Source organism: Gorilla gorilla, chromosome 10 (assembly GCF_029281585.2).
Source record: "Gorilla gorilla gorilla isolate KB3781 chromosome 10, NHGRI_mGorGor1-v2.1_pri, whole genome shotgun sequence".
NCBI lineage: Eukaryota > Metazoa > Chordata > Mammalia > Primates > Hominidae > Gorilla > Gorilla gorilla.
In genome coordinates this window covers 128244961-128262982 of record NC_073234.2, presented here as the reverse complement: position 1 = coordinate 128262982, position 18022 = coordinate 128244961, and the positions used below count along the sequence as shown (strand labels likewise).

Here is an 18022-nt window from a genome sequence, read left to right as displayed (position 1 = left end):
TACGAGAAAACTGAAAGCATTCCACATACACACAAGTATAAACATGTGCTTAGCATGCTCTTTAAACTGACACATAACTTGCTAAGGTACAACCAGGATAACTGCAGGCTCAATCATTGCTCATGTCCTGCCACAGGCTCCCTAGTTCACCCTGGATGGAGCTCAGCTCTAAGAGACAGAAGGCTCAGAGTGGCTTCCAGGGAGGAACCAGGATCAGGGTTACCTTGGAAGACAGTAGGGCATGGAAGCATCCCAGAAAAAAACCATATTCTGGCAAGTGATCTTCAGGATCCAATCTCCACCCCCAAGACCCAGTGACCCCTACAGCTGGAGCCTAGGACTTTCCCCTCTGCAGGTGCTGCACAGGGAAGAAGGGAGAAGAGGATGATGGTACCTTCTTACAGTCCTCACATACTACACAGGCAGAGCCCAGCATCCCCAGCTGTTCTCCACACAGTATGCAGCGGTTCACCCCATCCCCAGCCACGTTCTTCCTCATGTTTTCTAGGCGGTCCACCAGGCGTCTGGAAGCAGAGACAAGGTAAATAAGGACCTTGTAGGACTGGGGACCACCAGCATATCCCACAGTGTCAGGTTGATAGTCTTCACCTTCTTTGAGTCATATGTGTGTCTGATGACAGTTGTGAACTCTTCCCCAGGAAAAGGCACATGCACATAAAATTCTGACGCATTTTCAGAATACCAAAGACCTCCCTCCCACACCCCTCAAAGTCCCATCTATTCTACTGACTTTGGATTAAGAACCTTATCTAGTCCTTTCTGTCTTCTGTCACCTCCTCCCAGAAACTGCCTTCTGAGCGCTGGATTTATTTAGATCTATTTATCTGTCTCCATGATGCCTTTACTTGGATGTCTTCATAGGCATCTCAAACTTACCCTTTCAAACTCAACTTTTCATCTTGGCTGCTCTCCATCTCCAGCTCTACCAAACCTGCTTCCCAGTCTTGGGAAATGTCACCACCATTTACATACTTTCTCAAACCAGAAACCCTGTGGCAGGGGGGTCTTCCTTGACCCCCTCCTCTCCTGACATTCAATGACCCAACCGAATTCTTTGGCTCCACCCCAGCCCAACTGAATTAGAAATTCTGCCCTGAAACTGTCAAGTGCAGACAGTTTAAGGAAAGGGTAGAGGGTGAACAGAATGCAGGAAGACTCCCCTTTGAAAATGAATGTCCTGGAAGCTAAATGATTCTAATTTGGCTGGATAGAGATCCAGCAATCTGTATTTTATAAGTCCTCCAAGGTATCCTGATGCATGCTCAAGAATGGCTTTGAGAATCATTGCTCTAGTTACACTGATCTTTCAGTTTCAATTCTGTCTGCCTCAGCATCAGAGCACATTTAGTTCCTTGTGTAACAAACACACACATTTGTGATCTCTCTGTCTCTCTCTGTTGCATACACACACACTTTTATATTTTCCCTGCCTACAGTATCCATTTTTTTTTTTTTTTTGACAGAGTCTTGCTCTGTCACCCAAGCTGGAGTGCAGTGGCACGATCTGGGCTCACTGCAACCTCTGCCTCCTGGGTTCAAGCAATTCTCCTGCCTCAGCCTCCTGAGTAGCTGGGACTACAGGCACACACTGCCATGCTGGGCTAATTTTTGTATTTTTAGTAGAGACTGGGTTTCACCATGTTGGCCAGGATGGTCTTGATCTCCTGACCTCGTGATCCACCTGCCTCGGCCTCCCAAAATGCTGGGATTATAGGCGTGAGCCCCTGCGCCTGGCCTGAGTGTCCTCATTCTTTAGAATAGCACTCCCTCTCGAGAGCCTCCTCTGACTACCAATTTTATTCACTCTACTAGCAACCTGGTACTTCCTCATAGCACTGGTCACCTTTGGAATTAACTACAGGGATTATCTGCATTAAATAATTAGCTGATTGTGAAACAATCTCTGGTTTGTTGCTGGGCTATGAGTTCCCCGGGGCCAGGCACCTTGTCTGTTCTGTTCCCTGCTGTGTGCCCAGTGCTGGATCAGTGCCTAGGCTGTAGTGAGGATTTGTATATGCTGGTTGAATCAATGAATGAATGAGAGCAGCTCACTCCCCACACATACGTCTAGCAAAGGTAAGCACATTGAGTGTCAAGTCATGCATAATAACAGCTTACACGTCAGTGATACTCACTATATGCTTAGCATGGCATGAAGTGCATTGCCACCCACTTCCAGGAGGGAGGCACTACTATTTATGCCATTTTACAGGTGAAGAAAGTGGCACCGGGAAGTTAAATGACTTACCCAAGGTCACACAGCTAGGAAGTGGCAGAGCCAAAACTAGAACCCATAACTGGGCATGGTGGCTTACGCCTGTAATCCCAACACTTTGGGAGGCCAAGTTGGTGGATTACCTGAGGCCAGGAGTTCAAGACCAGGCTGACCAACATGGTGAAACCCCATCTCTACTAAAAATACAAAAAAATTAGCTGGGCCTGGTGGTGTGCATCTGTAGTCCAAGTTACTCGAGAGGCTGAGGCGGGAGAACCGCTTGGACCCAGGAGGCGGAGGTTGCAGTGAGTTGAGATTGTGCCACTGCACTCCAGCCTGGGTGACAGAGCGAGACTCTGTCTCAAAAAAACAACAACAAAACCCCCTAGAACCCATGTTTCATATGCATGACCCTAGCACTTCTTAAGTTTAATGTGCACGCAGATGACACGGGGATCTGTTAAAATGCAGATTCTGAAACACCAGGTCTGAGGTGGGGCCTGAGGTGCTACATTTCTAGAAAGCTCCCAGGTGGTGGCACATGATGCCACTGGTTTCAGACCACACACTGAATGACAACTGTGGCATCCTGTTTCCACTTTGGGTTTTTTTTGGGGGGGGGGGTCACTTCCCACCAGCTTGAAGTCATCTCCTTGCCCATCCCTCAAATAAGGACTCCCTCCAGACACACAGCCAGTGAACCCAGATAGAGCTGGACCCCACCCACCCCTCCATGGGCTGGGTCCCAGCTGTGTACATACATGGCAGGGGAGAGCCGATGGGAGGGACTTGGGCGTCACAGCACCCAGAGGGCCCCTAGTAGTCCTGCCTGGCAGGCACTTAATGCTGACTCTCCCCACGGCCCTCGTTGCTCCTGCCACACCCTCAGAGTGCTCCGAGTTACAATGCCATAAATAGCAGCTTGTCCCTTGTGTTCCATTCGAGAGAGGTGCTGCCCTGCCCAGGGAAGAGCCAAAGGCAGCCTGCAGGCTCTGGAGCCTCTGCTGTGACCCAGATTGCACAGAACCGCTTGAGGAGGCACCATGCACAGAGCTGAAGGCAGCACGCTCTTCTCAATTCTTCCTCATTTTCCCCCCACCCACCCCATCTTCCCTAGAAGTTATTTCTATAGGATGATTGGAGGGGGCAGGAAGCAGGAACAAGCTCCCAGTCCATGGTCTCAGAACTCCTGTAATAGTAGCTGGTGTTTACTGAGCACTTACTATGTACCAGGCACAGCTTTTTATTTAAATTTTATTTTCTCATTTTATTTATGTAGTGTTACTATTATTTTTAGAGATAGGGCCTTGCTCTGCCACCCAGGCCAGAGTGCAATGTTGTGATCACAGCTTATTGCAGCACTAACCTCCTGACTTCAAGTAGTCCTCCTGCCTGAGCCTCCCAAGTAGCTGGGACTACAGGCATGTGCAACCATGCCCGGCTAACTTTTTTTTGGTTGTGGTGGGGACTGAGTCTCACTCTGTGGCCCAGACTGGAGTGCAATGGTACGATCTCACATGCCTGGCTAATTTTAAAAAATTTCTTTTGGAAAGATGGGGTCTCACTATGTTGCTTAGGCTGGTCTCAAACTCATGGTCTCAGATGATCCTCTTGCCTTAGCTTCCCAAAGCATTGGGATTACAGATGTGAGCCCTCCACAGGGATATCCTTTTTTTTTTTTTTTTTTTTTTTTTTTGAGATGGAGTCTTGCTCTGTCGCCCAGGCTGGAGTGCAGTGGTGCAATCTCGGCTCACTGCAAACTCCGCCTCCCAGGTTCACGCCATTCTCCTGCCTCAGCCTCCCGAGTAGCTGGGACTACAGGCGCCCACCATCGCGCCTGGCTAATTTTTTGTATTTTTAGTAGAGACGGGGTTTCACTGTGCTACCCAGGATGGTCTCGATCTCCTGACCTCATGATCTGCCCAACTTGGCCTCCCAAAGTGCTGGGATTACAGGCGTGAGCCACTGCGCCCAGCTGGGGATATTCTTAATGACTTCTCCCAGTCACACTAGAAGCTAAGGATTACTTTTGTTTCCATTTACTACATGAGAAAACTGAGACACAGAAAGATTAAGTGGTTTATGCCAGTTACACAGCTAAGAAGTGGTGAAAGCTGGGACTCAGACCCAGGCAGTCAGCTCCCAAGTCCCTGTTCTCAGCATGCACACAGCCACGTGCCATGTACAGCCATGGGGATCGCCTTGAACAGGCCAACCTCCACCCTGCTCGATTTCCCTGCCTTTCCCTCACCAAGGGCCCCTGAATCATTAGCAAGCACCAAGCTGCACATATGCAGTTACCCTGGCTGGTTCTAGCCCATCCACCTCTCACTGCCCGAGGTTGGGACAAGATACCCAACCAATGCTCCATCACTGTGTTTCCCCAAAGAACCCTCAACATGCGGTTGACAAATCTTGATTTTAGCCTGGACTTTTGCCTCTCTGGACTTCAGTTTGCTCATCTGGAAAATAGGAGGCATTGGGTTGCATCGGTGGTTGTCAAACTGTGCTTCATGGCACCCCGAGGGTTTCATAGAGCCAGTTCAGGGGCCAACCTCTGTGGCAGCATGGTGGAACCTCATTCCATACAGAGCATGTCTGTATTGATCTCGTTTGTTTGTTTGGACTGTTGAATTAGATTTCCTTTAGAAAGTTGGTTCCAGGGTTTTAAAAACACAGTTTGAAGTTGACTAGAGCTGTTAAACATCAGGATGCCTTTCAATGCCATAGAATTATAAAATTTTATGAGACAACGAAGTGGGCTCATGGAGGCGGGGGATGGCAGTTGCATGGGGACATTTTTCTTATACACAGTTGCTCCCTACTATTTTCACCTTCATCAACTGCCTTAGTCAGAAAATAGATTGTGTTCTTCTCACTCTACCATTGGGGGTCTCAGAACACAGAGAGAGTGGGCCGCTTGCCTGGGTCACTCAGCCACAGCTAGAATCTAGTTCTCTGCTTCAGTCAATCATCTTTGCTTTCCATGAATCCCCACAGCCTCCTGCCTCATGTTGAGCTTTGCCAAAGCAGCTCAGGAAGAGGGCGTGGGACAAATCCAATTCTAAACCGCAGTGTGCTTTAAGGAAACTTAAAAGGGTTTTCTGCCTCTTCCTGGAAAATGAAGGCTGTGGACTTGCCCGTCACTTGCAAACCCACACTGCAGCCTCCCCACCTAGTGCCTGCTCCTTTCACCATTAACTCCTGGACGCCAAAAGGCCTCATGAACACACGTTATTCGGGGAGTGTCTCATTAGCTCCTATCAGCAGCAGCAAATGGCACAGAAAAGCAACAGAATTAAGATCATTACTCAGATGTCTCAGCTCAGGGACCCTCATTATCCATGAGTTTAATACAGACCAATAAAGAGGATGCGTGTGAGGTGGGGACACGCAGATCTTCCTTCTCCCTGAGAAGATTGAGAATGAGCAGGGAGCTTCCTGCAGCCTGCCTGCAGCTCAAATGCTGGAGCCACAACATGGAAGACCCCAACAGCTTAAGACTTTAAACTAGGAAACAAACCTTTGCAAAAAGCCAAGTCAAAATTGGGTCATGGTGGACCATGTGTCACAAGTGGGTCTTTATCCTGGTGATAAAACATTTCAGCATCTTCACCCCAGAAGAAAGATGTGTTTTTATCAGTCTTGGCAGGCAAGCCCTAGATGTGTATGGGAGACGCTCTCTACCCTCACTGCATGTCGATCAGCCAGTGTTAAGAAAAACGCCAGTGCCCGGCCCTGACTCTAAACCTTCTCAGCTATGGATCTAATTCTGCCTGGATATCAGAATTTAAGCATGAAGTCCTGTTGAGAGCCACTGTGTGAGGGGAATGTTCCCAAAATGTGTGGTCTATTTAGATCACCCGGGGAGAATGTTCAATATTCAGAGAATAATTCTATGGGGTTGGGGGAGCCCTAGGAACCTGCATTTTAAAGCGGCTCCCTGTTTGAATCTGCTGGTGAATTCCTGGCTACACTTTAAGAAACAGGAAAGGAGGTGGTGAGACACATCCCATGGAAACACGCTCTTCTTGCTGTGTTAAGTGGGAAAAAAGCAAAAACCCAGAGTGCAGGATTGTGAACAGGGTGTGAGTTTGGGTTTGAAACATGCTCACCTGAATATCTCCATTGTGTGCACTCAAATATGTATATATACATCAGGAAGGAAACACACCAAGATATTCACAGCGATAATCACCAGGCAGTGAGGGGTTATGGGTAATTTTTACTTCCCTCTTTAATGCACCCAGCTAGCTGGACTCCTCTATACTTTCTTGACTTTCTTAAAATGAACATGTATTACTTTTACATCAGAGAAGAAAGTGCATTTTTGAAGATCATGTGGCCGACGGTTAAAAGCCACGGGTTTGAATCCTACCTCTTTTCCAGTCAATGACCTTGAAAAAACCTCTTCTAATAAGAGGGGTTAGATGAGCTGCAGCTCAAGTTTCCTCTCATGTGCAGCATTCTGGATTCTCAGATCCTGAGACAGAAACATTGAGATTTCTCCTCTTTTTTTTGAAATGGAAGGACCCTTGATGACTAAGAGTAGACCCTGTCTGCATTGACTGCCTGGTGTTATTTGCCTGCCTGGTTTTGTTTACCTATCTAATGTCTCCATCCCTTTCTCTCACATTAAGTGCCCAATTAGCTGAACCCTGTAAGTGGCTGACACTCCCTACTATGTCTTTACATGCCTGATTAACTTTATGATGACTACTCACACCTGACATCCTGGGAACATCCATCACCAGGCTGGGTGCTTAAGGTGAGTTGTTGGTTACTCAGTGAAGTCAGGTGGGCACATCCCAATTCCCAGGATACTCCCAGAGGCACCAGAAGTATGTCCCCTCCTCTGGGCACCAACGGATGGCCTCTGGAGGTGGTGGGAAGCAGGTTCCCAAAGTGGTCTGGCCTTGCCATCCCAGTGGAGGCAGATGGGCTATTCACTCACTTGACAAACATGTATAGAGTACCTACTATGTGCCAAGTAGACAGTGAGGATCCAAGGGTAGCAAAACAACAAGATCACTGCCCTCATGGAGCTGGCGTTCAAGTGAGAGATCGGACATTGTTTAAAAAATCATGCAAATTGCCATAATCATCATAAGTCCCCTGAAGGACAAGTATGAGCAGCTATGAGAACTCACGAGAGAGACAGGAACAGACAGGACAGGTGCTCAGAGAAACCAGGGAATAGCATGTGCGAAGAAAGTGAGAGGTGCTCAGCATGGCTGGGAGGCTGAATGGTGGGAGATGAGGCTGGAGAGATGGCAGGGACCACTCCATGCAGGGTCTTGTATTGAAGACTGATGGGACTGCATGCAAGGGCTTTCAGTGGAGGAGACCCAACTTCACCCCTGCCTGCCTTTTTTTTTCTTTTTCTTTTTCTTTTTTTTTTGAGACAGGGTCTGACTCTGTCACCCGAGGGTCTGACTCTGTCACCCAGGCTGGAGTGCAGTGGCTTGATCATAGCTCGCTGCAGCCTCAAACTCTTGGGCTCAAGCAAACTTCCCACCTCAGCCTTTCAAGTAGTTGTGACTCCAGGTGCGTGCCACTACGTCCAGCTATTATTTTTTATAGAGATGAGGTCTCACTATATTGCTCAGGCTCGTCTTGAATTCCCGGGCTCAATCAAGCAATCCTCCCACCAAAGCCTCCCAAAGTGCTGGGATTACAGGTATGAGACACTACACCCAGTCCCATTTAGAGACAACACTTGGACAGATGAATGGAGCCCTTGGGAGGCTCAGTGCAGTGAGAGTTTCAGATGCTGCGGCTGTTCCAGGTAGAATGAAGCAGGCAGGTTTCTGGTCTTTCTGTACACATGGAGCTGAGCAAATCTTTTGAAACTACAAGGTTGGTCCAAATGGGTCTAACTCAGTGGTGGTAAACGAGCATATCAGGAGGGCCACAACATGCCATTGCATGCCAGCAGGTTTCCAGGAATCACTCTCTATTAGCTTTCTGTGGCTGCCGGAACAAATTATCACAACTTTAGGGGCTTAAACCATATACATTTATCTTAACAGCTCTAGAGGTCAAGGCTAAAGTGGAGGCATTGACAGGGCTTCATTCCTTCTGGAGGCTCTAGGAGAGAATCTGTTCCCGGGCCTTTTCCAGTTTCTAGAAGTCAGCTGCATTCTTTGGCTCATGGCCCCTTCCTCCCTTTTCAAAACCAGCAGTAGGGCATCTTTTAATCTCTCCGTGACTCTGACCTTCCTGTTCCCTCTCATAGGAAACCCTTGTTTCCTATGGGGTCCATCTGGATAATCCAGGATAATCTTCCCATCTCAAGATTCATAACTATCACATCTGCAAAGACCCTTTTGCCACTGGAGGTAACATATGCACAAGCTCCAGGGATTGGGATGTGAACATTTTGGGGGAGGCCATTGTTTTGCCTGCCACGCCCACATTTTTGCCCCATCAGTCACCAGAGCCTGATTTGGGTCTGAATCCAACTTTAGCTCTCCTCTGCAGAACAATTCCTCCCTGACTGGCTGTGGATGTCAGGCAAGCCAAGCTTTTGACTCTGTGAGGTTCTGGTCACTTTCTTCAGGTGTTTACATGCAGCCCCAAGAAAGCGTAGACTCCCTATACACAGGCATGCCAACACAGACACAGACACAAACACACCCCTGCAGATGTGCATACTTTCAGGATTTAGTAGGAAGCAGTTATGACGCAGGGGTTGGGGTACCAATTCTGGAGTGAGCTTGCCTGGCCCCATATCTGGACTTTGCCGCTTCCCAGCTCTGTGACCCCAGGAAAGCTCCTTAACCTTTCCGAGCTTCAATTTCTTTATCTGTAAATTAGGGAAATAAAGCCCTTACCTCCTAGGATTGTTGCAAAGATAAAATGAGATAGTGTTTGTGAAATGCCCGGAACATGGTAACTATTCAGTAATGGTTGCTGCTAGTTATTTATTCTGAAAATTTGTGGCTTTTATACACCCCTGTACTCATATTTTTTCTGGGTAACCAGGATGCTATCATCTGCCTGCGAAGTCTGTCTTTCTAAAGCTTTTAAAGGGGCCACATTGATTAGAAATTTATAGGACTCAAGTGCCTATCTATCTCTAAACACACACACACATAGATGACACATGCACCCACACATATATATCCACAGGCACGCCTGTAGAGGCATGTGTACATATGGCTATAAGTACACACACACACACACACACACACACACACACACACACGCACATGTATGATCAGAACCTACATGCAAGAATACACTTTTACATGCATGTCTGTACACACTGTGCTCTTACAGAGAGATCAGATCCAATCAGTTGCCTTCTTCGAGTAAGGTCATAAGCTCAGTGGAGGACCGACCTCTGCTTATTTCTGATGCTCAGCCTCCCACAAAAAGCCCAAACTGACCTCAGAAACATTCAAGTAACTACTTTTGAGCTTTCCCGTACTGCTGCAACATCTTGATGCATGTCGAGGAAAAGGTTAATGGATGTACAGCTGTCCCAGAAAGTAGGTTTCATGTGGTGTGCAGCAGAGCCTGGGAGAGACACCCTGCACCCTGCTTGCCCCAGTGTGATGGGTTTATGTGCCAGTCTCTGAATCAGCAGAGGAAATGGCCAAAAGCTGGGGTTCCACCAACCAATGGGATGCAGCCAGAGCAGCTGCCTTTAGAAGCAGTGGTTGACCACGATTTCACCATTCAGAAAAACGCAGCAAAGTGGGAGAGTGGGTACGATGTCATGTTGTCCCTCTCTGTCTCTCTCTCTGATTTTTGCCTCTTTCTCTGTCTTTCTTTCTCTCTCTCTCTCTCTGTCTCTCACACACACACACCACACACCACACCATCAATTCCAGAATCCCTGCTCGCTCTTCACCTCACCCTAATTGCCAAGTAGGGGGATATTACTGTCGAGTTTATTAAAGTTGGCACTTTCTGAAGTCAAAATTGGACCATCTGCTGTGAATGGGGAAATGGCTGCTCTGATGGGGGCTGGCCTGAGGCTCTAATGCCAGGGTCTCTCAGGAACCTGTCCTTAAATGACTGAGCTGCTCCATCAGGAAGACACACGCTGGCATGCAGGGCATGTGCATTTCAGACTCATTAATTCTCCCTGTTGTTTGTTACTGTCACCACCTGGGGAGCCCTAGATCTCAATCTGTCTCCTTGAGGGATTGGTGAATGGGATTCCTGCCTGGGCCTCAGCACTTTGGGGAAGGAGGTCACCTCGGTTCAGAGTTGGAGATGAGGGAGCCAAGAGAGAAAGACCACTGGAGGGCTCAGCTGGGCTAGTGCAGTCCATGCTGGGCAAGGTGCTGTGTCATGACAAACCCAGGAACAGCAATAGTTGTGGTTGTTGTTTCTGAGTGCTCACTGTGCCAGGTGCTATGCTAAGTACTCTATATGCATTGTTTTCCTTAAGCCATCAACAATCTGGGAGAGAAGCTCTATTATTCACTCCCATTTTACAGATGGGGAAACCAAGGCACACAGATGGGAACTCACTTGCCCAAGTGTACACAGCTCAAGGGTGGAAGAGCTGAATTTGAAAGTTAGGTCCAGCTGCCCAGAGGCTAGAAGAATGAAATCTCTGTTTCATGTCAGTGTTTATGGTTGGGGTTCTTTCTGACCCTTCTCCCTGCCCTTTCCTGTCATGGAAAATAGAGTTGGGAGAATGTGGTGCTGAGGCCTGAAGGGGACAAGGATCACTGTGGTAAAGAGGAATGAACTGTTCAACTGAATGAAGAAACATATGAAACGATCAATTAACTTCAATAAATGTTTGAGATACCCTGTAATTATTGACTTATCTGAATCCCCGAAATCATCCATCAATTGCCTTTCCCACCTGTACTCCCCAAAAGCAATAGGATAAAGTGGAAAGACAGATTCAAGTTCAAAGTCTGGTTTGGCCACATAAAGGCTGTGTGCCTCTGGGCAAGTGGCTTAACTTCCCTGAGCTTCGGTTTACTCAGCTGTAAAGCAGAGATGATTGTCTGTCTCTCAGTGAGGACATTATGAGGATTAAACGAAATATATGATATTTAAAAGTTCCTAGCACAGGGCTTGGAGATAAATATTTGTTTCTCTATGGAATAGCAGAATAGGAGCCTAATTCTGGAGCCAGCCAGCCCGGATTCATAATCCCAGTCCCCACCACTTATTAACTGTGTGACTCTGGGCAAGCTGCTAAACCTCTCTGTTCTTCAGTTTCCTCATCTGTGAAATGGGAATGATTGTAATATGTTCTATTGCATAGGATTCCTGTGAAGTTTACATAAATGAATCTACATAAAGCTCTGAGCACAGTGCTGGCACATGATGCCAATAAGAGTTGTCTGTTGTGATTATTTTGCTAGAAGTTGAGTTATTATTGCAAGAAAAATCGCAGTCCATTTCATCTCCCATTCCTTCTCCACCAACAAAAGGGCTAGAGCAGTGGTTCTCAACAGGGGGTGACTTTGCCCCTCGGGGACACTGAGCAGTGTCTGGAGACATTTTTAGTTGTTGCAACTGGGTAGGGAGTTAAACCAGGCATCTTAGAGGGTAGAGACCAGAGATGCTGCTGAACAGTCCACAATGCACAAAACAGCCCCCACACAAAGAATTATCTGTCCCAAAACATAAATAGTGCTGAACTTGAGAAGCCCTGAGCTAGAGGGATTTGAAGACTATCCCATCCAACTTCCCATTTTACAGATGAGGTCAGGGAGGCCATGAGGGACGCCATAAGGGTAAAGTGATTTGATAAGCATCTTAGTTGGGTTTATGGTTCACTTAGTACGCATTATTCATTCAACATGTATTTGTTCTTTCTTTTACGGCAGGCATCGAGCTAATTAAGGAATCCAGAAAACTTCTATTTTGATCTTTTTTTTTTTTTTTCTAGACAGTCTTGCTCTGTCACCCAGGCTGGAGTGCAGTGGTATGATCTAGGTGGCTCACTGTGACCTCTGCTTCCTGGGCTCAAGCAATTCTCCTGCCTCAGCCTCCCAAGTAAAAAAAATCTTTGCTTTGCTGAAAAAAGAAAAATCCCCCAAATGTCTTGACTGGATTAAGTCACTTTCCTTAAGGTGTTGCATGTGTTTTTTTGTTTGTTTGTTTGTTTGTTTGTTTTTTTGAGACAGAGTCTCGCTCTGTCACCCAGGCTGGAGTGCAGTGTCACGATCTTGGCTCACTGTCACCTCTGCCTCCTGAGTTAAATGATTCATGTGCCTCAGCCTCCTGAGTAGCTGGAATTACAGGCATGCACCACCACACTCAGCTAATTTTTGTATTTTTAGTAGAGATGGGATTTCACCATGTTGGCCAGGCTGGTCTCAAACTCCTTGCCTCAAGTGATCCACCCGCCTCGGCCTCCCAAAGTGCTGGGATTACAGGCATGAGCCACTATGCCCAACCATATTTTCACCTTATACAAACAGATTCTATAACATATTAGGGCTAGCTGGACATTGGAAAAAGCACTGGTCCAATCCCTGAGAAAACTGAGGTACTACTCAATAATCCCCAACACTGGAGGGTTCAGAGTCCCCCCAAACTTGATAAAATCTATGTTTCTTGAGAAAAAAATGCACATAGACACATGCATAAATATGTTGATAATATCAGAATGCCCCCAAGTCCCTGACTCCCATCCATAGAATGTTTAAGACTTTAGGTTTAAATGCGGGAGAAGAGTCCTCCTTTAGAAAGAGGAGAGTATGACCTGGCTTATGGTTGGCTTGTCAAGCCATAGGACAGATGTCTGCCTAATTAGGTAATTAGACATAGCAAGTTCCAGGCATTATTACTCACTTCTCCCTCTGTCCATATTTTGGAAAAAATATATGCCAAAAACACAGGGGAAGGTGGAATCAAGATGGGAAGGTGATAGGGGTGCGACAGATCCTGTCAACAACAAGTCTCTCTGACTTCCTCTTCCATCATGGCGTCTGGATGCCAAGGTTAATGACAAATCCTAATTACTTTTTTGGGCCCATCTGTTTAGGGAAGCTGACCTCGAATGGAAGCCACCCAACTGCCAGTCCCTTCACAGGCAAGATATGTGAGCAAATGCCTTTGAGAGGCTCTGGACAGAGAGAACTATAATAAGGATAAAGAGGGCCTTACCAATGCCAGGGAGACAGGTGGAAATGCAAACCAATTTTGGAGGCAAATGTCTAATTCCAAACTTAATACATTCTAAAAGTCCTGTGAGTAACCTAGGTGTGGCTTTGCAACTCACAAAGGGGCCCTTTTATGCTCAGGAGAAGTGCTCAGCAGCCACGTGTGTCTAGCCTGGCACCTCTGGCCACTGCTGATAGGATGAGGGGCAGGCATCTAGGGCAAGCTAGGTCAATCAGAGTTCCTTCCCTAGGAATTTGGAATTTAGACTAAGAAGAGCTATAAAAACTGGGAGACTGTAGCTAGCGTGGCTATATTTTCTAATATATGGGATGAGAAGTAGGCCTTTTATGAGGCTAGGCTGTGTTCTTGTCCTCAGATCCCTGGAGATATCTCTGAACCCTTATATTAAATTTCTCTTTCTACATAATGGGATAAAGATAGCCACCAATAATGCCTTCCTCCTCTGCATGCACATGTCATTTATCACATAAGGAGATAGGATCTATTTCCTGTCCTCAATAGAAAGTGATGGAAATGATACCCTGCCAGTTCCAGACCCAGCTGTTAAGAGACCAGGCAACACCTATCTTTGCTCCCTTGGGATCCAACTGCCATGTAAAGGAGCTCAGGCCAGACTAATGAATAAGGAAGGATGAAATGCAAAGAGAGGGGCTACCTGAAGAGCACCAAGGTACAGACAGGGGAGTAAAGCTTTCTTGCACCTTCCAGCCCAGCCCAACCACTGACTGAATGCAGCTGAGTGAGCAAACCTAGCCCACGTCCCCTGGAGCAGAAAACCTGCCCAGCAGAGCTCTGTCTGAATACTTAGCCCATAAAATCATGAAAATAATGCACTGTTTTGCTCTAAGCCATGAAGTTTTGGGTGATTTGTTATATTGCAATAGATGACTGAAACAACCTAGCTGGAATTAGTTTCCTTTCTTGTGAGCAAAGTGTCCTAACTAATATAGAAAATCTGTAGCAGTCGGGCATGCAAAATAAATTCTGAAATCCTGCTTGGCACTTATATAAGAAATGTGGGGGCAAAATGAGGTTGGTTAATGAGTTTCTCTTCTGGCCATCCTCTCTGCCTCCTGGGAAGCTGAAGAGAACAGAGCTGGGTTGTGAACTGAGTGGTGAGTGAAGATTTAGATTCCTCCTGGCAGAAGCCCATGAGCTCCATGGAATGAAGTTGCTCTGGGTGGCTGCCCATGGCCTGGGGCTCCCTGGGACAGCTAACCCTTGCAAAACTGCCCCAGGGAGGCAATGCTTCCTGGTAAGCCTGAGGGCATTTCTCTCCTGGAACTCTCAGAACCACAGCAGCATGCAGACTAGCTCTGGCAGCTTTGGAAGGTAAAGACAGGTTAATAAGAGCTGAAAATAATAATTGGGCCAGCACAGAAAGGGTTTCAACTTCCAGCTCTCAAAATGTCCCCTCCAAACCTGAGTAATTAAAATTTCCATGTTCTGCAGAGCCTAGGAATTTGCAACACGTCTTCAAGAAAAACATCTCAGACACTTAAGAGCATAGTTCCGAGAGTCAGCCAATAGGGATGTGTACCTTGCCTGCATATGACCTTGGGCAAATGACCTAAACTCTCTAAGCTTCAGTTTCCTCACCTGCAAAATGGGGATAATAATAGCTTACTTGACAAGGTTGAGAGGAGCAGTTAATGAGTTAATTCATATGAAGTTTTTAGACACAGGCTTGGCACATACATAGTAAGTGCTTAATAAATGGCATCCATCATGATGATTATTTATCACGTTTATTAACAGTGATTTCATAACTCTCCCAGATAGCTTTCACTCAGTTAACAGAAAAGAACATTCAGCATCATGGGGCTGATGTCTGGATCCAGTAAGGGACACAGCTACATTGGCGATTTCAACATAGAAGGAGCTCATTTACTCTGAGAGGTACAGCCAACAATAGGGTGTGAGGCCCCTCACCAGACACCCCCAAAATACTGTAGATTCTGAGCAGGAAGAATCCTGAGAAAGAGACTGAGTCATTTGATGGGTGGGGAACTGAGGTCCCAAGAGCTCACTAACTGAGATCCTCATGTTCTGCAGTGGGAGCCCCAGTTAGCACCCCCATTTTCAGTTTGGCTCCATGTCTGATGTTTCACTTGGCTTTCATCTGACTCTTCTCTGATCCCCTCCCAGGGAAGTGTGGGTGGAACAGGAATCAGGGCAGGTTTGAGCTTATAAGACACAAATAGCATTGGGTTTGCCTCTGGCGATGCTACCAGCAATGGCTGGCTGCAGGAAGGGCGCTGTGGAACAACCACAGCCAGAATCTTCCGGGACTGTCCTCTCCACTCTGGGAAGCCAGGCAGAAAACACATTGTCTCAGCAAAGGGACATTCTGTCACCAAAGACTTGGCCCAAGCTCCCCTGGAAGCCTCTCAAATCTCCTTCAGGGGAAGCCAGGGGCTGCTAGAATTTCAGGACTTGCCAAACAGGAGTCTCAGGGCAGACTTCTAGAACAAAGGCTTCAGCTAGTGTCAAAAATCAGCTTTCTCATTAAAAAAAAAAAAATCTCACCATTAAATAATTGCCATTATTTATTAAGCATGTACTTTGTACAAGGCACCACAATAATCCTTTGCATGCTAATTAAATACTCACTCAGATGTATGTGATAATGTTATCCACATTTTGCAGATGAGGAAACTGAGGCACAGGGAGGTAAAGTGGCTTATCTAAGGGCATGCAGTGGGTAAGTGGCAGAACTGGAATTTGGACCCAGGTCTCCCTGACTTTGCAACCCCAGCTCTTAACCACAATGCTCTGCCACCATGTCACCAGGTTGGTAGGGAGAATACAGCAGGGCATTGAAGGTAAAACAGGGACCTCATTTACCCTGTTCTAGATCATTTAAGCTGGGATCTGCTCAGTCCACAAGGACCTCCCCTGACCCCCAGAGGCAGCCCAGTGGCCATGTTGATACAATTGGGCTTGGCACGCCTGGCTGCAGTTGACTGGACAAGGGATAGTATCTGACATCAGCCAGTCAGAGTACTTTCCCTGGGAATTTGGACCCTGGATAAGACTATAAACCCCCAAGCCTCTTGGCCACAGGCAATGTAGAAAGAAGTTGGGAGATAGCCTCATCTTCCATGTTCATTCATTCACTCAACAAATATTTTGCTGTGCACCTATTATGTACCAGGCTTTGGGAATATGGCAGTGAACAAAACCAGCAAAAATACCTACCCTTAGGAATCTTAATCTAATGGGGAGAGACGTACAATAGTTAAAGAAAATATGTAAAATATAAAATGTGATAGCTGGTGATAAGTGCCATGCAAGAAAAAGGTTGAACAGAGTTCTTGCTTTCACCGTTTACCTTTAACATACATATCTTTCCTTCCCTCATGACTGAGGCCCATCGTTGTATAAAGATACACACACATACACACACATGCACACACACACACACACACAGACACTGCCAGTCTGGAGAACTTCCCACTCCTGAAATATCTTTTAAAAAGCAAAGCAAAATAAAAATCTAACTCCATAAGCAAGCCTCTCAGACCCATCCCCTCCGTGACCACCCGAGGAGGCTGACAGAGGGCCAAGTGTGAAGCTGACACATCCTGTGGCAGATGTTTGTCACTTGTCAACAACACCCCCTATTTCCCCAGCCTGCCCTGAGTGCAATTATCTGCAGAGACTCAAATCAAAGGCATCCACTTCCTGCATCCCCAGAGCATCATTTTCCATCCAAGAACCTCGTTAACCCCCGGCTGAGTGTCTGGGTAGGGAATCAGTGGGCACCTCAGTGCCCAAATCCGCTGTAAGCAGTTGGCAATGGCTGCCCCTGGTAGAAGGGCTTGGGGAGGGGCATAGGGTGGAGGTGGTGTCCCAGCATCCTGCCTTCCCATTTCCTGTTTAATATTCGGGTCTAGGAAGACCACTCCAATGGCCTCTCTGTATCCCAGCAGCCAGTCTCTATTTATACCAAGAGCCCCCCAAACACATACCCTCACTCCCTTCTCTCAGTCACTCCTCCCACCCTGATGATGCCCCACATTTTCCCCAGTCCTCCAGCTCCAGCCCACACCCATGCCACTCCTTGCTCTCCAGTACTGTCCCTGCTCATTGATTTTGTCACTCTCTTCCACTCTTCACACATCCTTCTTATAAGCCTTGCTTCTCTCCCAAACATGTTTTCATTATCCCCACCATCTGAGCCCCACTTTCCCCTCCTTCCTACCATTTATTAAACACATAGTGTCACCAGAGCCTGGGTCAGGAGCTGTGCATGCGTCATCTCAACGCTTACAAGAGTCTCATAGGATAATTACTGTTATTTCCCCCATTCTGCCAGTAAGCAAACAGGCTCAGAGAGGTCAAGCAACATGCCCAAGATCCACAGCAGGCAAGTGGGGAGCTGGCATGGGACCCCGGGTTCTTGGAGTCTGGACCCATCAGGTTAACCTCTGCTTCCTCACTCACACGCTGTCTGACTGTTATAGGACTGGTTTCTCCGATTGTTTTATGTAACTAATTTCAAACATGCTCTCTCTTTTACACACTCTTTTTTACCTACTCTCTGTCCTCCTAACCTTGCCCTCAGCTGTACCTTCTGACACCTACATGGCTCTCATCTCCAGAACACATCCCTATGCAGCTGTGATTAGCTGAGACACCTGATGCTCACACCCACCCCGCTTCCTG

At 47.0% G+C, this 18022-nt stretch overlaps 1 protein-coding gene across 5 annotated transcripts in view; it reads right to left on the bottom strand.

Moving 5' to 3' along the window:
* RPH3A (rabphilin 3A) overlaps window positions 1-18022 on the bottom strand; it is a 318385-nt gene that overhangs the window by 32876 nt on the left and 267487 nt on the right. For all 5 annotated transcript variants that reach the window (XM_063694363.1, XM_055359157.2, XM_031000805.3 and 2 more), the window contains one exon: window positions 395-524. In XM_063694363.1, the coding sequence (XP_063550433.1) occupies window positions 395-524 (130 nt within the window). The remainder of the gene's footprint in view (window positions 1-394; window positions 525-18022) is intronic.